Source organism: Nipponia nippon, unplaced genomic scaffold (assembly GCF_047370975.1).
Source record: "Nipponia nippon isolate SJK-2023a ecotype South Korea unplaced genomic scaffold, ASM4737097v1 scaffold_6, whole genome shotgun sequence".
NCBI classification, from domain to species: Eukaryota; Metazoa; Chordata; class Aves; order Pelecaniformes; family Threskiornithidae; genus Nipponia; species Nipponia nippon.
The window spans coordinates 83,086,416-83,110,225 of NW_028262380.1; the positions used below are offsets into that span (position 1 = coordinate 83,086,416).

Sequence of the window (23,810 nt, forward strand, 5' to 3'; positions counted from 1 at the left end):
CTTTCCCCTTTATTCACAGTGAGTGGTTTCTGTGCCGAAAAAATGACGTGTGAAAATGACACGTGGTGTCTCTCTGATCAGTTTTTTGCCTGATCTGTAGCACTAGCCAATTCACCTGCAATTCACCTGGCCTGGTCCATCTTTGTCAGCAGACAGTTAAAATGAGTTCCCATTTCCCAACAAAAGCATACCTGGAAAGTGAAGGGAGTAGCTGGCCATTGTAGAGACACGGTCCTTCCCCCTTCTGTTGCAGGCCCTAACCCGTGGCTGTTGGCGCTGATGCACGGAGCTGGGAGCCCTGGCAGAGTCGGCAGGAGGACAGGGAGGTCACGTAATACAACAAACGGTAACGGAGCCAGGTGCCAGATGGGAGAACGTCCATAAACCAGAAAACGTAAGTGATTTATTGATTGTTTCTGCAAGGTAAATACACACAGAGTTAGCCGGAGCCAGTCTGAGCTAACTAGGGCATGCTGGGGCAGGGGAGGTGCGTGAACAGGGAAATGAAAACTTGACCGCTAGTAAGAGTGGATGGATTTCAGAAGAGATGTGTTACTCTAGTGAAGATTCAGGCCAGGTGAAACGGCATGCCAGAGAGAAAAGTATGGGACTGTTGTCCCAGCCAGCTTCCTCCTTGTCAGTATTGGCCGCGTTTACGACTGTTTTGCCTTATCTGTAGAATACACACCTCTGTCTGTTGCCCTGTAATCCTTGTCAGTGAAGGAATAGTAAAGATGGGAGCAAAGACATTTTATGTAAGCAGCAACCCTTGAAACATCGCAGCCCAGTTCTACCAAGAAATGTAGCCTTCCTTGCAGCTCAGGGACATAATTCCCCTTCCTCATGGCTCAGCCAGTCCTGAATGCCCTGAGATTGTGACCCAGCTGTCTAGAGAGGTACTGGCTGGCAGAAGTGCTCCTCTGACGCCCGCGTCATGATGAAGTGCCATTGACCCAAGGAGATCAGGATCAGGTCTTCAGAAAAGGAAGAACCTACCAGTTAGAGGAAACTGGTCAAGGGAGATAGCAAGGGCTGATTTTTCACTCGTGTGATAACGTTACTGTAGAACTGAGGGAATGAACGTCACTCACATTCAGTCATTTGCAAATAATCGACCTAAAGTAAACCATTCCCAGTTACTTCTCCTTCAGGTGCAGGCAACTTCCAGGTCTGGGCTGGGTGGGGGATTTCCTGTCTGCGTTTAGTTTGTACCTCTTCCAAGGCTTGCGGTTTGCCGGGTGGTTCGCGCCTTCTATTAACACCTGCTGGATGTTTAATTCATTTTTAATTTTACGACTGGGGGGGTGAATCCCGACTTCTGCAGCTGGCAGAATTCATCCTGGCAGCTGAGTCTGTGCCGCCTCCTTCTGTCTGCTGTGAGCCAGAGGGTTTGCTCAGTTTCGTTTCGCCGAAAATTACCTCGATAGTATAGAAACGGAAAATGAGTAGAGAGAAAGAAAGGGAGCAACGCAGGAGCATAGCTTCCAAGTTATCTTTGTTCATTTGCCAGCGGGCGATGCAAAGCCTTGCATTCTTTCTGCGGACTCTAAAAAGCACCCTCCACCCTCCCAAATAGAAGGTAAAACTCATGAAATCTTCCCACTCGGTGACTCATGAAGCTGCCTCAAATGAGGCTGGATCAGTGGCGCACTGGGAAAGCTTCTCCTGAGCACAGTGAAGGAACCAAAATCTTCCATTTTCCTCAACACCTGTGAGCTGCCACTATTTATGAGTACACGTAGTCAGTGTGTATTCTGAATTAATAGGGAGCCAGCTTAACCCTCTTTTTATCCGACTCCAAATCATACAAGACCAACAGGATCAGCTACAGCAGCCTTCTCTTTGGAGCAAGCACGCCACAGAAACTCGCTGGCTCTCCGATGCCACCCTCTGCCTCGCCGAGCAGAACGGGCACTTCTTCTCGGTCCGCTTTCGGCCGAGCAGCGTTTGCACCTGTAGTCTGGTGGAGCTGCATCAACTTGGCGGTGCTGCTTTTATTTTGCAGTTTCTGCTTCACAACCTCACAGGCTGTGAATAGATATATTTAAAATATATCTGCTGTGAGTAGATGCATTTAAAAAGCTAGGTTGAGAGGGGCATTTTCGTTAAGGAGGAACCAAAAAAAAATCAGAGAAAATACTGTCTTTTGCACGAACCTGACAGCATGCTTTCAACAGAGTGAAAGGAAGACTCATAAACACTTTGGTGTTGACCAAAACATTTCCTTTTTTCAGTATCTAATCCTAGCTATGTTCACCACGAACACATTTAAAAAGGAAAAAATCCAAAGGGTTTCCTTAAAAAGAAATGAAATTATATGAAAACAAAATAAACGAAAATGGAAAATGTCACTCCCTCCTAGTCCTTGACTCAGCCAAATGTATTTGCCAAATCCAAGCTATAATCCCTGTTTCCTGAAAGTGTATTTCCTTGAGCGTATAAACAGTCCACCAGATTAAAATAATATTAATGCATCCAGTGGTAGTATTTAAATATATTCTTGCCACAGTTTCTTTTGAAGTTTCACACCACAGTAAAGATCTTTATGGTTTTGACAAATATTAAGCCACAGGCTTCTCAGGTCAACGGGGACCTTTCATCAGCAGCCGTGGGTTTTGCCGTGGCCCGGGCGTACTGGCCCGGTCCCCTGGGGATGTCCTGGGTGCAGTTAACCCCAGCGCTGCAGTGCCTGGCTTTCCAGATAGATGCTGAAGAGCAGCCCCCCATCCCTAGAGAGTTTCTGAAATAACAGGGAGGTGCCCCCCACCCCGCTGACGCTAGCTAAGATCTTAGCGTGGAAGTATCTTTGAGGCACTGGGAGGTATTTCATTTGACCTGCAGCCGTGGCAATAAATTTTAATTAGAGTCCTAGGCAGTTTAAAGGTACAGTCGTGGATGCATATATCCATAGTCAGGCAAAATCCATCTCTGAGGTGCAGTGTTTCCATCACATGCCATAAATCCGTCTCCAGGACACTTTTCAGTCCTGTATCATAAATACGCAGTTGGCAGGATTTCAAACGAGGTGCTTTTTAAGCACCACCTTTTCTTGAGCCCCATTCAAAACTTCGTGTGATAATAATGATAACAAACTGCTGCTACGAGGCCCCCCTTGCAATGAATTTTCTAATAGCACAGAGAGGAACTGGAAAGCATTAGCTGACAGCATCCTAGGTACGTAAGTCAAAGCTGCCACATCTGATTTGCTTTTGCTAAATCCAGAGCAGGCTCACTTTGGCTAACCTGCGGCTTTTCAGCAGGATAAGCAAGCGTCTATACAGACACACACACACACACACATATAAAAAATAATATAATATATATGTAATTGTTTTTGTTGGTTTTTGGAAAACTGTGAAGTCAGGTTTGGGAAATTATATGCTCATTCAAGTTTCCTCACCGATACCAGGCATGACTCTAAAGTTCTGGCATTTTGGTGTTACCAGCCCTCCCCACAGCCGAGCACAGCCCAGATACAGCAAAGCTTCTTAGCACGAAGCCAGAAATCCCCGTAGGCCAGAAGCACACCGGAGCTGCAGTTGCCCTGTATGCTGTCATGGTCTTGAGAGCTATCAGGTCTGCAGCTCCCAGGGGTCTTAGTGCTTTGAGGGAAACAAAAGCCATGATATAGGAAGGCAAAACTGCTTCTTGTACTCTTACTCCATACTCTTGTGTCGGCACGGGGTGTACAGGATGTTAGTATGAAGCCGTATTACCGTAAGTCTTTATTCTGCAGTGGCTGGAAGTTTCTGAAGAAGTCCTCCACCCTTCAGGGCTGGGGCAATGGGAGCACAGTTGAGTCAAAGGCCGGCGCTGAGGTCTGCCTGGCGTGTGAAGGATGTCTGGGTGGCTGTACGCGCTTGGCTCACGAAAAGGCAGCGGGAGGGCTGGGATCTGTCCGAGCAGCCCGGGGTTCCCAAGTGCCTTTGTTCACACAAACCGAGCAGCTCCCCCCTGCCGATGGCGATGGGACAAAACCCAGCTCCGCACAAAACAAACACCACAACGGAAGCTGTGATTTTACAGAATACCTCCCCTGCCAAGATCTCACAGGAGATTGCGCGCCGTTTACTCAGTAGACAGAGCTTGTCTTTGCCCGCTTGGTCTTCTGCCAGGCACACTCAGGCACTGGCTGCCGCCCGTCGCTCCGACATGCTGACTGTCTCCTGAGGTGTTACGAGAACCCAGCTTGCATGGGGCCAGCTCCTTCCTCCCTAATTTGCCTTCTGCTTTGATCCAAAAAACAGGGAGCAGGCAGGACCTCGCCTGTTCTCCTCTTGCCCGGCTGAGCCATTGGAGGGGCTGGGCAGCAAGGGGCCATGCACAAGCCACGTGAATGACATTGTCTTTACACCACGACTGCAAGGCGGTCCTCGTTTCTCTCCCATTAGGGTGGCTTTTCCATCACACCAGCAATCCCCTGTCTCTTGCTGTCTCTTGTTCTTTGGACAAAGAAGAGAGAGACGAAGGGTTGAAAGTGTTTTACTCTGCGCTCACCTTTGTCCGAGGGAACGGGACATAAGGGGCTGCTGTGGAAAGCATACGTGTGGCACATGCGTGGTTTGAGACCTTTTAAGGGAGAGGCCATCTGAAATGGGAATTTCCCTCCTTCTGGTTCTTTCCTGAGGAGTCCAGGCCTCGGGTGTTCCTTTGGGGCCCAGACGGATGCAAGACATGCTCACACTCCTGGAAAACCGCAAGACAGAGATGCAAGGAGAAACTGAGCATGGGCTTCGCGCTGCAAGAGCGCTCTTCCCTCTGAGCTTGCTCCTTCCTTCCAGGCAGCACCACTGCCTCTGGCAGATATGGGTCACGGGCACCGTATGTGAGCAGACAGTTGAGGCAGGCCCCCAGAGCTTCAGTCAGCTCGTGCACGTTGCTGAATGCCGGGCGCAACAGGCGCTTAGGAGCACATCTTCGCCAGCATCCTCCAAGGAAAGGGGTGCTGCTTTCCCCTGCTGGCAGAGAGGACGGGATGTGAGGAGTGGCTTTGGCAGAAAGCAGGGATCCTCTGTGCGGTTCCTGGTCTCCCGTTGACTTATAGCTGCTGTCAGTCCTGTCATCTTCTCGGAGGTGGAAAGATGTGCTGCATCATCAATCCTGTTGCCCTGACACTTCATTTGGGAGATTCTTCAGGGAAATGCAGCAGCAAATCTGCAAGTAGTAGATATTTGTAGATAGGTCATTCCTGAAACAGCAGGTACCTGGAAGCAACTGTTTTGACTAATGTCCTGTTACATACCATGAAGCAACAGGGAAGAAAGAATAACAGGCATGTTATCTGCTCAATCAGAAGTCGGCACAAACCTCTGATGAGGAGCTGGGAGCGTCACCAGGAACATTCAAACAGGAGTTGAAGGCTGAAGAAAATGACTGTATAGCCAGGCCCATTGTAAAAGCTACATTTCAAGGGTAAAAGCAGAAGTGGGGGGGGGGAATTCCTCACTTGTTTTTTTCTGCTGCCTGCTGAGGTCAAAGCAGGAGGTTTCCAGAAAAAAGGGCAGACATGACTCAAGCGTGTATGAAACTTCACCAGGAAATTGTCTCAAGTCCCACAGTAATCACATCAGAGCACTTCACCCACAGCGCTGGGCCCAGCTCAGACACTCGCACGCTCTCCGTGTGCATAGGAGGAGCACTCGTCTTTAGATGGCCAAGTCAGTGATTTGTAAGGATGATGCAACCAGTCTAAGAGTGCACATCTAGAGCATAGCTCTGGAAAAAGGGCATCTTTTCGAGGTTGTCAGGTGTCTGACATAGCTGCCGTAAGTCCAGCCGCTTCTGTGGACTTGCGAAGCACGCAATAAGCAAGTGCAAGTTGTGACACTTCTTGTCATTGGGATAGCCCTTCAAGGCCACCAACTCGGCCATAGCCAGAAAAATGCAGCACTGCTGGCAGGACTGCTGGGTAGCATCCGTCATTCAGGGACCAGTAATGCAGAGCCCTTGAGGCTGCATGGAGACGTGAAGCAAGGCCACGTCTTTGAGGCCACTTGGTCGGCCAGCGCAGGCAGGACAACCCGCGGAAATGGGACCTCACCGCCGCGACAGCGCAGCGGTGGCACGTGGCCATAGCTGACATACGCTGCCGTCAGCAGCACGCAGCACGGGAGGGTCAGGCTCAGGGGTGGCACATGACAGCATCGGTGATATGTCAGTCCTCGGCATCCCAGCTTGATTTTAAAAGCAAGCCAAACAAACGGATGCCGATACTGTATCCAGCTACAGGGGCTGTGGTGGAAACGCCACCAACCCAACACACAGGTGCCCAAGGCAAAGCACGATCTGCCCAGAGCTGGGAACGACAGTCCCGAGGGGCCTCGTTTACCCCATTCCCCTTTGGACATGCACTCACACACGTGGGAAATAGGCAGCCACAGGGGCTGGAAATCCCAGAGAAAGGATGCCTCTAGGTCTGGTCTTGGATTAAGAATAAAGTGTTGAAAATGTCGTTGGGGACGAAGGTATCATCTCCTTGCTGAAAGCTTCTAGCCTCTAGATGAAAGGTACTTGTTATCCTTCTCATACAACAGGGCAGAAAATGGGGACAGAAGCAGCAGTTGCTCTCGGTCCGTAGCGGTTGCAGGAGGAAGGCAGACCTGCTCCAGCTGCCCAGAAGGTGGCAAAACTCCCAGCAATTCAAGCCCCTCGGACCCCGGTCCGAGCCCCATTCGTTCTGGCACGGCAGCCGGTCCTGCGGCCTGCAGCTACACATGGGTTTAGAAATACTTGGAAAAGCAGGTAAACTGGGCCCTGCCAGGAAGAGGCGTGAGTAATCGGCTACCTGCAGCTGAGGTTGCGCAGAGTGGCAGCCTTGTATCAGTTGCCCAACCATCACCCCCTTCCTTCCCCTTGAAGGGCATAGCGTGCAAGATAAAATCAGCTCCAGACACCTTATGACAAAAAGTTGAGTGTAGGTGTCTGAGAGATTTAAAAAACATAATAGAGAAAGTTTGTTCTTATCCAGGCGGATTTCCTGCCGTGATGAGTGAGCCTGGCATGTTTCTGCTCTGCCTTTGGCATCTGCCTGTACGTCTGGGCGGGCTGACACAGCCTCGTCCGTTTCTGCGGAGAACGGAGCAGTTACCCTTACAAGTACTCTGTTAGAGCCTGCTCTGTCCTCGCCTCTGCTGCCCCAGCCCCAGCCCTTGCGCGCGTTCGCTGTGCACCCTGTGGGGCGGCTCCGCTGGAGGGAGCCTGCGTGGAGAGCGCCTTGCTGCCGTCGCCTTGGCCTGCCATACCTGCTGTCTTTGCTTGCTGCTCCAGGCCGAAAGCGGCTGCTTCCCACCACAGGCAGCTCCAGTCCATCAGGCCCTCGGCAGCCTCCCGTACACCTGTGCTCACTCGTGGCCGTGACAGGCCGGAGAAGCCCTTTGCTTATTCACCAGGCATCCTAACAGATGCGCTCTCCTCTACCCACCTGGGAAAATGTTTTTCCCACCAACAGATGTTTGGGAAAACAGCTCCTCGGAAAAGAAACCAAAAAACAATCCTCCCAACAGATAAACAGCTTTCTGCATTTAAACCTTTCAGGGGGTCCATTCCGGTTCCTGGTGTTTGTGTGAGCGGAGCAAGACATTGACACAGTTTGCACCGAGAAATGTGGAAGAGTTAGCGTTGGTTTTATTTCCGGATTTTTTTCCCTTCTGTGCTTTAAAACAGCTTAGAAGCCTGTAACAAGATATCTCAAACACTTTTACCTGCCACTCACACCCTGGTGATCTCAAGCATGCTGATATTTCCGGTCAGATAAAGCTTTTCATTCAACCTGGGTGATTTTTTACTAACAAGTCCGTGATTTACTGAGACCTAAGCAAACAAGCAGCCCTCCAGTCACCTTGCAGTGAACTCAGGAGCAGCAATTTAACAAGAAAGAGCCAGTGAGAGGGGAGGAGAGAGGATGGGAGGGCAGCACAACGCCCGAGCTTGTCCTCAGACTGGGAGCTAGCTGCGCCTGCCTTCTCGCCTGCATTTCCCAGGAGCCCCGCAGCCAGAGATGTTGGCTGCCTGTCCACATACAGCACAACATACCGCACTGAAGTTTGCAAAAGCCCCGGAGAGAAAGTCGTGTGGAGGCTGAGGCAAATCAAGCCACTCACCTGCAGAGGTCACCCAGTGGATCATTGGCAAAACACGTCTTTTAACTGGGTCCAGCACGCTCCCTCTTAGGCTCTGTTGGTTCTCCATCGAAGAGGGGAAAGACAGGCCTTCAGGTCTCTACCTGTGTCACCGCAACGCTGAATGGCAGTTTGGAAGCTTTGAACCCGACTCGACACAGCGCTGGCGTCAGCCTGTCAACTGGAGCATAAACAGGTTTCTTTCTGTTCCACCTAAGGAGCAGGGCCGAGGGGACCGACCACCTTGCAACTGCCAGACACGTCCATCTTCACTGGGGGATTCAGCAGAAGAGCCTTGTTTGCTGCTTAGCAAGTACACAACAGAAACCCCAGCATTTCAGAGGCTACTGGGCAGGAGCACGCTAACGGGGAACCAGCGCGGGCACCCAAAGAGGATGCACTGGAGCACGGAGCCCGCGCTGGCCGTGCCCTCCTGCGGGTGCAGGCTCACCGTGCGCATCCCCGGAGCCGGCACAGCTCTTGCGCAGAGCCCGGCCCTGGCTGCGGGAAGCCCAGCCCGCGCTGCTGTGCGTGCGGCGCAGGACGGCCCCACCGGCTGCTCTGCCTCGGGAGGGCAACGCGCTCTCTGCAGCTGAAGTCCAAACCCAAGTTCCATCACGAGCTCTTGTTTCAGATAAACTTATGTCCTCCAACCATGCCGGCTCTGCTAAACCTGTTTTAGGTTGAGAATTGCTAGACTTAGGTAGCAGAAGAGTAAGTTACATTTTTGCTGTTTGCCTTACAGCTCTGTTTAAAACCAAATGCAGCCGTCTAGCGAGCTTGGCAACCCTTCCACTCGTGAAAGCTCTGCAGCGGCACGCTTGGGTTTGCAGCCTGTAGCTCAGGGCTGCTCTGGCTGGGTTTCCGTGCCATGCGTGTGCACACCATGACCTCTGGTGGCCACGCTGGAGCTCGGCGAGCGTCGGGGCATCTGGTAGCAAAGCGTTCCCCAGGATCGCTGTGGTAGGCCCAGATGGCTACAGAGACATGCCTAAGGATAAACAAGGTCTAACTAATTACCTGGGCAGCTTTCTCCCTCCCAGCCACACGCACGCCCTCCCGAGGCACCGGGAGAAGAACGCAGCCTGCGGCAAACCCACTGTCCCTTGCATCGTCATTTGGGGGGCTGAAAGCATGCAGGTGAGAGTCTGGGGTCCCCCAGGAGGGCAGGTGGTGACACAGCTTGCGACTTTGTGCTGTCATTACCCAACTTGTTTGTGTCGTGGGAGACGACATGAAGACAACATTTGGCTGGACTTTGGCTTCAGTTTAGACTGAATCTCATTGTGAGGGTTCAGCAGTGAGAATCTGTGAGAATGAGGTGCAGGAAGACTTGTACTGATAGCTTAAACCAGTACATGTCTCAGAAATCCCCTAATTAGTGGGGAAGCCCCATTTCTCCTTTGCCTTTGGACCGTATGTGTATCCGGGACCTAACCTCTTTACCCCATGAAACGTCCAAGTCCGTGGTGGATTTACTGGTGTAAGTACACACCGCAGAGGGAGCCCGTAGAGTTAGAGGTGTGAGCATGCACAACCTGGCGCTTCCTCCACTGAGGACCATTTTGCACCTGTTTCGTGTCTGAAGCTGCCAATAGCAGCTCTGCAGACCCGTTGTTCCACTCTGCGCTTTTTGTTCTGACAGAGGAGGTATGAATGGGCAGGACAGGGCAAAACCTGGGGTCAGTCAGGTAGATACAGAATGAATCAGAAAGGTCTTTCAGGTAACATCCCTGGAAACATGTTAAGATACAGGTAAAAACTCTGTCCACAGGGGAGGAGCAGGTGGTTGGGAGTTCAAGAAGCAAATTGAGAGTCATGCAGGTGCTGGCAAACTTCTCCTTAGACTTGTGTGCGTCCGCAAGTTGGCTCCTGCTCTCTTGGAAATCTGGGGCCAGCACAATTGAGAAGTGCGTAAGCACCAGCTCTGTCTTTGCCCTCAGCGTGGCCCGAATGGAGAGCCCAGAAGCCAAAGAGCAAGCTGGTTTGCTAGTGCGGATGCAGAACCTGCCTTCCTCAGGCTCACCGCACGGCTCCTTGGTGTAAGAGAGGGTGTTTAGAAGGCCCTGCCCTGCCAAGAGCCCTGGCTGCACCAGCCAACTCGGCAGCCATCAGGGGAGCTCTGGGAACCCCTCATTGCCGGTGAAACTTCGACGAGAGCCTTCTCGCTCTCTGGACGTGGGGCATAGTCCTGCCGTGCTGACTGTCTTAGAGGAGGGAAGAGACTGCAGAGCCAGGCACGTCTCCGTAGTGCTCACTGATTTGCTTGGTGACCCTTGCAGGCACAGCCAGGGACTTGCAGAACAGTTAGGCTGTTCTTCCCTTGCCTAAATGGAGACGCAGCAACAGAAGAGTCAGAAATGGTTCATTCCTGTAGTGTGGGCCTGATCTTGCGACCCGTGTGCTCGGTGTCAGCCCTGTGAGCTGGGAAGCACCTCTCTCGCCCAGTCTGTCACGTAGCCTCGACACCCCGGGTCAGTAAGGAGATAGATACCAATCTGGCTGCAACGGCTGCATCTGCTGACATGGCTGGGGGGAGGCCCAGCTGTCCTGCGCCTCGGGTCTGACCAACAATCGGGGCTAATTCCTTTTTCTTGGTGCTGAGCTCACTGTTGCTTGCTCTCACGGGGGTCGGTCTGAGGCCCCTCTGTAACACTAACCCCAGAGCACATGCTTTCGCCAGGATCTCCCCGTGCGTGAGCGCGCCAGCCTGCAGAGCAACGGCTCTTCTTGACTGGCACCGGTATCTCCCTCCGATCAAGCAGGCTGTCTGCCCTGTGATTTATTGTACTGCTTCTCGTGAAACACGTGCTGCCTGCGAGCAACCGTTAATGACCGCTGACTGTCCCCTCTTTGCCCAGCAGTGAAGTTTTCAGCTTCAAGGCGCAACGCTATGCACCAATGGTCTTTTCAGCCTTGGCCTGACCTTCACATTAGCCTCAGGATCCGAGCCCGTTGCATCACAGTTTGCTCCCAGTAGGATGTCCTTTATCAAGAACAGTGTCATAAGGTTATTGGTTTCTTATATAAGCGGTAAGAAGTGATCACAGGCTTGTCCAGACCCATTTATTGTTTCTGAAATGTCATTTCAAATAAATGTCATTTCTTGCGCCTGCTTCATGGAGCAGAGGAGTCGGATACGTACGGAAAAACCTGCAGCCTTCACAACAGGGCTATAAAATTAGCAGAGAGCAGTTTGTAAGTGCCGCAACTCCCTATCTAGCACCATAGATTGGCCACTTGCCTTCAGAGAGAGGGCCTGTGGTTTTTCAAAAGTCAGTTTAGTTGGATCGGCATGCTAGGTGAGCTACAACATCTCGCTTGGTGGGACTCGAGCTGTAGATGTCATTTCCCGACACCCATTTCTGCAAAGGGTCACCCACGAGGCCGTTTCATGCAGACCGCACGTGTGCGCGCGCAACGGCGCCATGCAGGTAGGAGGTGCGATTTAGAAACGTGCCAAATTTGATCGCTCGGCAAACAGTTTCCCCCCTCAAATCAGTCTCCAGTCTCTCCCCGTTCAAACTTTCCCTTATTCCTGTAGTTCAAAGAAAGGGACACGTTCTTTCTAGTAAAGTATTTACCAAAAAAAGAAATCTCTTAAGCCTGTATGCGCTGCTGAACGCTTTCTTTTGATTTTATTTTCTAGGAAGAACTTCACACAAATGAAGAGGGTTTGGCAATTTTTGAGCTTGCAGAAGACCAGCGGCAGGCAGAGGCTGCATAACACAGGTAAGACTGCTTCTGCTGCCCTGAAGTCCGTACTTTGCAAACAACTGATCCAGAAAATGGCGTAGCAGCCGTCTTAAAGAAATTACAAAGACTTCCAGTGTTCAGACCGGGCAGCACCGGAGCTGTCCTGGAAACCCTTGCACTGAAAGGGTGTATATGAAGGTGCAGCTCAGCACCTCTTGGCCTGTGTATCTGTGTCAACGTCAGTATGTGCAACAAGCAAGCTAGAAATCTATGATGTATTTACCTCCTCGCTGTCATCAGTTGCTTGCTTTTACAAAGCGGCTATGTGGAAAGAAGTGAGGAAAAACACCCCGCTTTCATGATCTCCCCATCACGATGGGACAAGAAAAGATTCCAGAGAATTAAATATAATTTCCATGACGCAGCCAAGAATGCAGAGTCAAGTGAATACCTTCTGGGCAAAGGCCACCCATTTGACAATAACACAGTTATAATCTAGACACATCTACTACCAGCAGGAAGATACACCACTAGGATGGTGCAATAAAATAATCAACAAAACAGGTTTTCTAATTGGGAAAAGCGCTTTGAACAGGCTTCTTTAAAACCTGTTTGTAACCAGTTTGTCTGTCTCCTGAACTTCCTACCCCACCTAGTTATCTCTTCCTTCATTTTTTGCAATTTCAAACATTTTGAAGTTGCATCCAAAAGGAAGAACTTCCCAAGCATAACTCCGCAGAGACTGGCAACAAAAAAACACTGCAGCATACCGTCTGTCGGGAGTGGCACTGATGTCCAGGTAAGGTTGCCAGATTTACAGCTCCTGATCAAGATCAGGCCAGACCAGCAATCACGTGCCTTGCGCTTTCACATACTGAGTCTCTGTTTGTGCTTATTTTTCAGGTTGACTCCGTCTCATCGGTGTAAAGAAAAGGTCTGTTTATTTTCCACTATTTTCCTTTCTCTACTCCCCTTCCCTCTACTCTAGAGAGGCACGCTTGCCTCCTAGCGCATGATCACAGAACGACTTACATAAATATCCGTTTATTTCTGCCCACAGCATTTTTAGAGACCTCGCAGGAAGGCACCCGGAAGACAATAAAGTGAAAACATCTGGGGCAATGTAAAAGGTGCGTAGAATAGATAAAGAGCCTGCAAGGTCACAGATCACCTAGCGGGACGTGGGGAGGGAAGAGCAGACTTCCCTGCTGGTCCAGCTCTACAGGCCACATCGGCTTTCCAGGCTCTCCGTACGTGACAAAGCCACGAGGCTTTCTGACACCACTCCCTTGCCACCTTCGCTCCTACTGAAGGATCCAACACTTCCAAATAAAAGCACCGCTTCACAGGAGAACTGACAGTGATGAGGGAAGAGGTTCTAGCAGATATAAATAAGTAGGTCCGTCTTGTCTAAGTAGTGTAGGACAAACTGCCACCAGCTCCCTGGGGGCGGTACCACTGACAGCAGCAAACAGCAATGCCAACACTCACAGGACACCTGGGTACTGAAGCTGCCACCTCTACCAGGGTTCATAAAAAAAGGCATTTTTAAAACTGACTTCCCAAGACATGCAGAAAGGAGCTCCCATTGCTTCAGGTCAGAAAACTGGTGACTGAACCACTCAGTGCAAATGTGAACTCCTTAGAAAGCGAGCATGCCCTTCCTTTGCACTCTTCTATTAAAGTGCCATTCATAATTGGACATGGCTACAGTTGCTTGCCTAGCATGCCCAACTGTAGCCCTGGTTACAGATCTAGATCATTATATAAAACCCATACCATAAAGTCCAGATTTAAATTTATTGATTTTATTTATTTTCATCCATGCACAGAGTGGGAGCTGGATACTTCAATTCTTCAGCTATTGGTAATAAGCCCATCTTGTAACTGCAGTGTCCGTGAGTAAGGATGGTAGCATACGATTTCACCTACTTTGTACTAAGTCTCCACAGAGAAAGCTTGGGCATTAAGTGCCACTACTTCTTATTATTATTGCCCCTGCTAACTTTAAAGGCCATGTATCACTCAAGCCAGTTTGATACAAGAGCTCCAGAATACCCTTGGCAAAGCAAATACTCTTGGCAAAGCAAATATTCTTCACTTTTTTTGAGGGAAAAAAAAAAAATCAAGACCTGTTAGCTGTCAATGGTGCTGTTGCACCACCTTCCACTTAAACAGTAGCCACACGGTACTGTCCTCCTTCTGTTTCGTGCCAAGAATTAAGAGAGTATAGTCATGGTGGGAAGAGAGACCTAAGTCACTGCATTGGGCTGAATTCATTCAGTGTGTTTGTGATGAGTTTATAAGCAGCAAAGCTGTCAGTTCTTTTAGAACTTGTTCCCATCACTGCATAAGTGCAGCAAGAGCACTGCAGGCCTTCTGCACTGGCTTTTTTTACTTGGTGTAGTTTGTGCGTATCCTGCCTTTAAATAAAGGAAAAAAAAAAAAAAAAGAAAGTACTGCCTCAGAATCAAAGTACTCATCAGTAAATCTCTCTGCAATTCTTGCTGCGTACGTAAACACGGCAAAGCCATCGAGAAGAGCTTTCTGGGGCCTGCATGCTTCTGCCCTCACTCTTGGATTTTGCATTGAAGAAGAAGATGGATACCTTGCTCACAGCTCCTTGTTCTTGTGCAATGTTCAGCAGAAAGCAAGTCACACTGAAGATGAGAACGAGGCCCTGTGGTGTGGAAGTAAGCCCCCGCCCCCCGGCCACACAGTATTGCTGCTCCTGTTCCAGCCCTGCTTCCCATCCTTGCTCTTTTTTCCCCCCGCTCCCAAAACGATCTGCCAAAAGATGGGCTGCAAGAGCGGAGCTTATTTCCATTACTCCTTCCAACAGTTTCATATTAAACACAGGCCGAGTGTATGAGCTGACTTGGAAAAAGTCTATCTTTCCTGGTCTTCCTCAAATTATCCTTCAGTTAAGGACTGATTTTATTTTTGAAAAAAGCTCTAAGGAAGTTAAGCAGCTACTGAAGGGTGTGTTGTTAAAAAATGAAAAAACTGAGCCAGCATCCCGATCTACTGCTGTGACGAGAGCCTCAATACATGGGAGATTATTACTTTCACCATTCCTAGACTGGTTTTAGACAATTTTGCATGTGCATTTAAAGGTATTTTTTTAAAACAGGACAAGAGAATTAAATGAATGAGTACTGAGTGGACATACCTATGTTTATTACCAAAAAATGAAATTGATGCATATATTGTATTCCATTTTTTCTTTTAAAATTTTGTCTTTTATTCACTCGTCAAGAGCCAATAAGTTATATAAATCATAGTAGTTGTCATTTCCTTACTCAAGTAGTCAACAAGATTTTTACTTTTTTTTTTATGCTGACTCGGTAGCACAGTAGATCTTTAGAAAGAATGTATTGGTCTTTGTTTTTCCACAGAGATTCTTCTTAAAAACGCTACCTTTCTTGTGCAGGTTTTGGTGTAACCCCTTCCACGTTCTTAGCATAGCGTTGCGGTTCCCCCGGGGGGTTCCGAATGCAGCCGTATCAGGTGTCAAGGCACTCGACGCTGTGCAGGTCCGTTCGCACCTAGAGAACCAGCCCGCGAGGCCGGCAGAGCGGCCACTGCACGCCGCAGCCACCCCAACCCTTCCGCCTCGCCACTGCTCTTTTAAGGAAGCCACGACTTAGGCTGAAGCTCCATGCTGAAGGCAGGGGCAATGATTGCATTTGACAGATGTTAAACCAAATACTTCTGTATTTAATTATGTTAAGAGTTCCAGAAGGTTAAAACTGTAGACAAACGCACAGAACTTCTGTCAATGACAATGAACCGAGGCAGCAACATTGTCATCCCCATGCTTTAAACAGTGTCTAAAGCAACTTCTAAACAAGTACAATTTGGGATACTCATGTAGAACTTAAACAGTGATTTTGGTTTGCTTTACCTAGTACGAAGGGTTGCCAAACACTTCAGTAACTTATAACTAGTCCCATGGTTGCCATTTTCCCGTCTGCTTCTCATAAGCAGATGTTTTGCTTTGTTTACCACTAATAGATTGTTTTCCCAGTAACAATGCGATCTAGTTTGCATGGTAACACACAAAAGCATTCTAGTCTTGCTCCTCTTCATCCCCATCCTCATCTTCATCTCCTTGATCTCCAGATTCAATATCATCTTCGTCTTCAACCTGAAATTAAGACAGATCTGTTGTGAGCAGTAACATCCCTTACTCTGATCTGACCTTCTGAAGGCAAGACAAATGCTGAGGGAGTGAACATAAGCCTAAAGCTAACCTAAGATTATCATGCTGTATCAATTAGCGCTTAGTAAAGGCAACTGTCATCTTGTAACAAACATCACACAGTTTTTAACTTCTCTGCTGAGGATGGCTGACTGCTGGGAACAGCCGCCTGCGTTCAGCGCCGTCAGCTCTGCCCTGTACATTTGAGTAAGCAACTTCAAATGCGCTTCGCTTTCCCATCCCGTTGCGCGAACTAAAACCCGCTTTCTTCACCAAGTAGGCTGAGGAGGAGGAGGTGTCTGTCCAGTGCTTGGCAATGCCACGAGTGAAGCTGCTAGTGTCCTCTAGGGCGCTTGCTCTCTATTTAAGTCACGTAAAAGTCAGACTCAAAGACTCCTTGGCTACACTTAGAGGATCTACACTTGCTACAAATACTTTTCAATACAAATCCTACCCCCGCCCACCGCAGACTCTTTAAAACCCTATTCCTGCAGCTGACGCTAAACCAGAGGACTGTTAACCACCAAAATGTAATCCTTCCTTTAAGAAGGACTGCATGAACGACAGAATGGCTGTCTCCCGGTAGGAAACCCAGGCGCTAGCCTGGTCCTCAGCCACAATAACTGCAGCACAGCAGCTAGTTATGTCCGCCTTACAGTCACACGTCCAGCTGCCAGTCACAAGGATTCTTGAAAAAAAACTGCCCAGAAGACGAGGCTCCCCGAAACTGCCCTGACACTTTGCAGCGCTGCTTAAGCAGCAGACTAAAGCTTTCTAGTCATCACTTGTGTTATCTGTGGAACAATCCCTTAGGATTATAACACAGCCATCATCTGCTTTCTAGCTGGCAGCAAGACCAGGCGCGTGGTCAGGTATCGTTCCAGACGCGTACATGACAAGTAGTCACAGGAGTTTGGCAGGTACCTCACAACGTCCCTAAGCTGAACACTTCTTTCAAGAGGCAGCTGTAATCTTTTATTGGTGACTGCCAATATAAGTTCAGAAAGCAACTCTGGTAGATTGAACAGCCCTCTATTTATAGCAAGATGCCTCACCAGACTTACTGGATCAAGTATGGCCATACCCAGACTGCTCAGACCTCCCTCAGACCCCAAAAATCACTTGATCCCTTGTTTTGCTTACCGGTACACCAAGGTCCTTCAATTTGATCTTCAGTGCAGATAGCTTCTGATCCTGGTCAGCCAAAAGCACCAGAAGATCGTCCTGTTCTTTCTTGGATTCTGCGACTTCTTGCTGAAGTTTACTTTTCTCATCTTGCAAGATAGCAACCGTACTACTGGATGAATCCAGTTGCTGTTTTAGAGATTCTTTTTCCTCAGAAAGGGCTTTGATTTCACTCTGGCAACAAGAAAAATCCCCCACCGAGTTACACCCTCAGCACACGAACAGCTGAAGCCTTGTTTCCCAGAAACACATTCCATACGCAACCTCTAACAGCTCCAACACCACCAAGTGCCCTGTGGCCTTGCTGCCACACACTTCCTTACCCAGACTCCCCTTATTACCAACCAGGAGTAAGGTAGGTAGAAGTCTTAATAGTGGCTACCTTCCTCCCAGCCAAGCTAGATTGTCCATGTCAGAGTAAAGCTCTTTCCCAGACTGCCCTTACCAACTCTTCCAAGGCAAACAAGGCCTGAATTTCCCAAGTGAAAAATGAAGGAGGAGACGCGTCCAGCTTCCCCTGCGTAGTCCGAAACACTTAAGATGCTGAAGAAACAAACCACCTCCACCCAAAGCCTTTCCTATTGTAGAAGTCCCCTTAACTGAAGGCCGAGTATTAAGCGACTTGGTTTGGTGTTCACCCACTACCAACCTTCAATTCTTTTATTTCTTGCTCAAGTCGTCTCTCCAATTCAGAGTTGTTTGCTGCTGTTGCACCGCTGTCTCCTAACACAGGATCCGCAGTTGTATTCTGTGGACAAGAAATTCAATATCAGAGCACTGAATGCCTCATGTACAAAGACAGCAAGCTCAGACATTATACAGTCAGTTGTAAATTTTAAAAGCATACTTTCTTCTTACAGCATAGCCACGATGTGGTAGTTAAACACACGCTGCGCTGCAAGGCATCAGGAAACAGATCTGGGCTTCACAGAAGTTGAGCTCTTAAGAGACTGTTCCGTTTTTTTTTCTAGGCAGACCCTGTCTATTACAGGCCACTTCCCTTCGCCCAGATACTAAAGTACCAAAAAATTATTTTTTTTTCCATTTTAATTTGGCTAAACATCCAAATCTTTGTATGTGACTACTAAAAAAAAAAAGCAGTAATTTAGTCTCAGCCAGCCCTACCCAAAGTTCCTATTGCCAAAACGTGGTAGCCGCCTTTCAGCTAAAACTGCAACATGGCGTGAATGCAAGATAATTGCTTCTGCAGGTATACCACGTTTACGCCAAAGCTCTAGGAAAGGCAGGCAGTCTGTAGGATGGCAACGAGGCGGTCTGACAACTGTCGGCAGCATGGAGCACTTGACTCTGCCTCTGCCTCGTGGGCACGCGTGGCCAACACACGTGCAGTGGCATCCTGCATCAGAGCAGCTGAGACTTTTGACAGTGCAGTCTCAAAAGCCTTCCCCTCTGTACATTAAGTTATACACTTGATATTGAGGGCACGTAAGCCCTCTTTCTTGCAATACCGAAATTAGCATTTGGTGCACAAGTCAGAACACACCAGCCAGAAGCAAGAGTTTAATCAAGTGCAGCTACCCCAGACCAGCTACCCTGTTTTATTATAGCAGAGCTGTCAGGCAGGGCACACACCGGAGCCACCTCCTTCTGCCTGAGCACCCAACATCACATATTGTCATCGTTTCAGCTGTTCCTGCGGCCCGTGCTCCTGCAGCTCGATCCGTTAGCTCTGCTGTGGAAACATCTGTAACATTTTCATCCAACTCGTTGTTTAAGTTCCCTAGCTCCACATGCACTTTCTAATGCCATTAGCTAGTTTTGAGGACACCATCGCATTTATTTAGCTACTCTATAAGGCTTTATTGGCTTATCTTTTCAATACACAGCTAAAAAAAGCTCTGAAGCATTTGGAGGTCTGCGCAGACAGATGCACGTACCATTTGCCTTTCAACTGTATGTCAGCTTTCAAATTAGTATCCTCAACTGTTTGTAAGAATAACCATCCCTCTGATGTATGTGATATCGTGCACTTGTGTCTCACAAGAGACTATTTCCTTTGATCAGGGTATAAGCTTAAACACACTGAACAGTTGGTATTCCTTTGTTTAAAAATACCAAGGACCAGTGGCCTTGCAGAGCACTAACTTGACTGGAAGTCCCCTCTTTCTTCATGAGAGATTTGTCCAGGGAACACATTACTTGATTTAAAACACTGTTGGAATCACTTGCTGATGTGTATTCTGGAAACAAGCTTAGTTTAGGACAGTAGCTACCGACAGCGTAAGTAGGAAAGCAAAGTTTTCAAGATTTAGTCCCCAAAGAGAAAACAAGGAACTCTTTCACTGGTACCATTACTTGTAGCTTTTGATTCTCAATCTGAAGCTTAGAGATTTCTGCAGACTGTAGTTGTATCTGACTCCTGAGCATTTCTAATTCCTTTGGGAAACAAAGACAAAACATACTTTTAAGTTAATTCGATAAAGCACGGTAGTTATTCTCATTAAATTTTTCTTAAGTTAAATGCTACCAGACTAACTGCTTCCTACTAGCATACATGAGAGGAAAGCTGCATCTCTCTCTCTCCATGAGAGCACAGCAACAGTTTCCCCAGAAGACAAAGCTGGTCAGCAATGCGCACCATTTTCTGGGGAACGCCCTACCGAGGCACCCGTCCGAGCCCTCAGCCGTGTTTATAAAGCTGTTCCACACCACTGGCACTCTCATTATCATCCTCTACGCACTGCCATTCTTGGTGCAGAAACCCATTATGACTTACCAGTCCAGGCATCAGTACTTCTCTAATCAGAGAAACTCTGCGAGGTATTTTTGGAGCAACAGCTGCATTAAACTATTGAATCTGCAGATATTCGTACACTTACTCTATGCTGTACGTCTAATACCTGGAAGCTTTGATACCAACATTTAAAGACATGTTTTGTAATGGATAAACAGATAGATTTTGCAAGTCCGAAGAGTCAGTTGAACCGTCTTTTGCTGGCTCAAACCTGCTTAGCAGAAACAACCGATTCATTTTTGGATGCATAATCTCTATGCTCCAAGATAAGCACCATCATCACATAAAGGGACACCATTAAAAACATCAAGATGCTCAGGAATCGATGCTCCTCCCCAGACTTTGACACAGCTCCCTTCCCATCCCAAGCTAACACCGTGCACTGCAGCTTTGCCGAAATGCCACCAGTTCACCTTCTGTAGTTCATTATTGTGCTCCAAGCCGCCAAATGTGCTGGTCTGTGAAGACTGCTCTGTTGTTCCCATTTCCAACTGTGAAGACTTCTGTAATAGCAACAGGGAAGTCAGCCATAGAAGTAGGCAGGCTAAATATAGTCATGTTGTCAGAACACAAAGCAAAACTGTGTGCTTGTACGATCAAAGTTCCCAGCGGAGAAGGGGCAAGCAGGCTGAGAAAGGCACGTTGTCAAGCTCTCCAGTTACTCAAGAGCAGGTGGATGGTCTCCTCTAAGGTGGATGCAAAAGCATCTTTCACCAGTTCAAATGCAGAAGACATGCACAAAATCAAAGAAGCGTGCGCCGACCCAAAACATGTTAAAAAACAGCGATTCTACAGTAGAACCGGTCAGCCGCCCCAATTGCTCTTGGGAACAGTGTGAAGCAGAGAAGTCTCTGCTCAAGCCATCTCCCACCCTATTTCCTATTATCAGCATGCAATCAGTTACCATTGCTTGACTGCCATCTTAATGAGGACTTAGACAGCTTAAGGCAAATTCCATTTGAAGACAGGAACTGGAAGCCGCATCAAGTTCTGCTGAGACAGTTACCGCTTACCAGTTTTTCAGTCACAGAATCCTTTTCCCTTAACTGCCCTTGCAGCAGGTCATGCTTGTTTTTCCATTCTTCCAGCTCCTCTTTCAATTTGCTCACTTCTTCCATCTGAATGCCATTCATCTGAAACGTATCACCGTGGGAATTATGATGCTGAGTGTCCTTTCCTAAAAGACAGAGTTTATAACAAAGGTCACTAACCCCAACATCATTTTGAAGTTAGCTTCAAACACACCAGTTAAAGTATTTATTGCCTGTCCTCCCCCCGCCCCGCAGGGCAATACAAGCCCTTCTAACTGAAGAACCAAAGCAGAGTATGTCAGAATTCTCTATCAAAAGCTGAATGAAGAGCTCTAATTCACCATTTCTTCCAGTATTTGTGGCTGCACCTGCATGCTGCTTCAGTCATGCAGTTCATCCAAAGTAAGTTCATAGACAAATCGTTCTGTAGAGGAAGGACAATTGTTTCCTTACATATTTTTCATCGTAAATAATCCTGAAGGCAGAATTACTTTTTGATATCATTTCATATCCATGTTATCAGGCATCTTGACCTTGGAGTAACTGGAATATACTGTCCTGATTTAAGCATCCAGTTAGCCGTCTCTCTGCTGACAGCAACAGGCCTCATTTTGCACGTCTGCCATCCCACAGTTCTTCCCTGGTTCATGCTTTCGCTCACAGACCCAGACTTCAGCACACACCGTGGCCCGTCTGTTCCTGTTCTACGTCTGAACAGGCAACGGCTGTTTTGGGCTGACTTAAGAAACAAAGGTGTGGAAAGCCACGGCCAGCAGCTCCCTGGTAGCCAACGGTTCCTGCAGCAAGCCTCAGCTCTTACCCTTACCAGGCACACCCGCAGGACAGTAGCCAGGGTGGCAAGCAAGGGCTTCGCTTTTCATCGTGGGCAACCAAAGCGATACCAGGATCGGGTCAGAAGCTATGGCTAATCCCAGTATTTCCATGTGTCCATTTAAATGAACTGTCTGGTCTACAGCGCTCTTGTTCAGGCGCTTGTTTTCCCCATGAGCAGGCCTACGTGGCAGATAGGCCTTAGCTCCAGTGCTCAAACAGATCTCGCAGAGAACGGTACTATGATTTCAAGAGACCTGAGACTTAAGCACAAAGCAAGAGCAAATCATACCTCATTCACATTTTCAAGCTGTCCTCTCAGTTCTCACGGTGCTTTATTCCGTAAGTTTAAAGGCACTTAAAGCAAAACCTCGTACTTTTAGATAACGAAGCAAATCTGACCCTTAAACAAAATTGTTTGCAATACTCAACATCAACTTTAAAAAAGTGTATTTTATCTCTATGGGAAGTTTTCATATGCTGCAGAACATACAACAGCACGCCTGAAGTGATAGAAGGTTGTCTGCTGGAGCTGTTGTGCAGCTTGCCCTAAATCACAAGACCTTTGCGCTAGCAAGATCATTTTTTATTATTCTTTCTGAAGCCTACCTAGCTGTACTTTAAGGAGATTATATTGGTCCTTATGCTGCTGGATCTGCGACACTTGCTGTGTAACTGTTGCTTGGAGCTGCTCATTCTGAGATGTTAAAGTGTTAATTCGTTGTTTTAGCTCTTCAAGCTCCTGGTCCTGTGAAAGGGGAAAAAAAGGCACTTGGAGTAATAACGCTTTTGACTACAACACTGTCCGGAAGGCAAACAAAGACAGAAAAGCCTTAACTCCACCGTTACCCGCTACTAGTTAGTGACGCTGTCAGTGCTACCTGTGACAGATGAGCAGAAAAACCTCATGCAAACATATGCAAATAGACAGCTATTCCCAGGAAAGAGCCTGGGAAAGACAGAAGCAGCCTGTCACACCAGACCAATGCCTTCCAAATCCTTTGGAGGAGACCGCCAGCATCCCCACACCAGGGACAACAGGAGGAAGAAAAAGGAAATCTAGGAAATCTGATGGCTGTCGTTTTTCTCCATCACACGGAAGCCTTGCACGCATTAGGTCCGCTTCAGGAGTCTTTAACGTAGTCATGGTAATTGCCATCATCACATGTTCAATAAAGCCTCACTGGCGGTTCATAAGTGCCCCTTAATTCCACATGTACCCCTATATTCTGTGTCCGTTCCAGATCCCTGAACTAAACACACCTGCTTCAGTTCTCCATTAGCCATTCAAGTTAAGGAGCTCATCTAAGCTGTGGCAACAAAACGAGTGAACTACCACTGGAAAAAAAGAAATTTTTTGAGAGTCCAGCCACAGCAGGTATACTCATCTTTACTAACAAACTTGGTTTCTTCATTCAGCCACATTTCGTCTGTCAGGTTTTCAAAGGTGAGAGCACAGAACTAAGAATTACATCTCTTTGCAAGGGCTTGCAAGTTCTCCAGTCACTCATCTGAAAAGGAACACTTCAACGCAGGAAAGAGCAGATGTACCCCAGGAAAAGAATTAAACTTGACCAGTATTCTAAACGCTGACATTTCAGTTGAACCAGAACTTGGCTTAAGTATTTTTAGAAGCGTTCCTGCATTGTTAGATTCCTTGTTTTGGAACACTGGGTACCCAACTGCACTGCGGTGCCTCCAAAAGCCAGAACAAACAACTTCTGGAGGCACGTGTACAGCGTAACTCCCTCTTACCTGCTCTCTAATGACTTTTTTGTAGTGCGTCACAATGTTGTCATGCTGTTCCAATGTCTTCTTGACCTCCTCCTCCTTCTTATCTTCCTCGCTGGACTTGTAAATAGCTTTACTTATGACACCTGTCAAAAACAGTTTCTGTCAAGTAAAGCCCAGCGCGCATATCTTTTTTTGTCCTCAAAACGGTCTCACAGCCTCACCCAGTTTAACTGAGGTCATGGCATTAGAAACCCAAC

At 48.0% G+C, this 23,810-nt stretch overlaps 1 protein-coding gene and 1 long non-coding RNA gene across 4 annotated transcripts in view; one reads left to right on the forward strand and one right to left on the reverse strand.

The window, feature by feature from the left end:
* Positions 1–289: 289 nt before the first annotated feature.
* On the forward strand, positions 290–12,943 carry LOC148051634 (uncharacterized). The gene is made up of 4 exons (XR_015699587.1): positions 290–394; positions 11,767–11,849; positions 12,717–12,747; positions 12,874–12,943. It is a non-coding gene; the product is annotated as an uncharacterized LOC148051634 (long non-coding RNA).
* Positions 12,944–14,961: 2,018 nt separating this feature from the next.
* The window catches only part of USO1 (USO1 vesicle transport factor), a 35,984-nt gene continuing 27,135 nt past the window's right edge, over positions 14,962–23,810 (reverse strand). For all 3 annotated transcript variants that reach the window (XM_087736666.1, XM_087736667.1, XM_087736665.1), the window contains 8 exons: positions 23,575–23,696; positions 22,429–22,567; positions 20,971–21,134; positions 20,371–20,460; positions 19,513–19,599; positions 17,852–17,950; positions 17,161–17,376; positions 14,962–15,963 (listed from right to left, as the gene is read on the reverse strand). In XM_087736666.1, the coding sequence (XP_087592792.1) occupies positions 15,886–15,963; positions 17,161–17,376; positions 17,852–17,950; positions 19,513–19,599; positions 20,371–20,460; positions 20,971–21,134; positions 22,429–22,567; positions 23,575–23,696 (995 nt within the window). In that variant the 3' untranslated portion in view covers positions 14,962–15,885. The remainder of the gene's footprint in view (positions 15,964–17,160; positions 17,377–17,851; positions 17,951–19,512; positions 19,600–20,370; positions 20,461–20,970; positions 21,135–22,428; positions 22,568–23,574; positions 23,697–23,810) is intronic.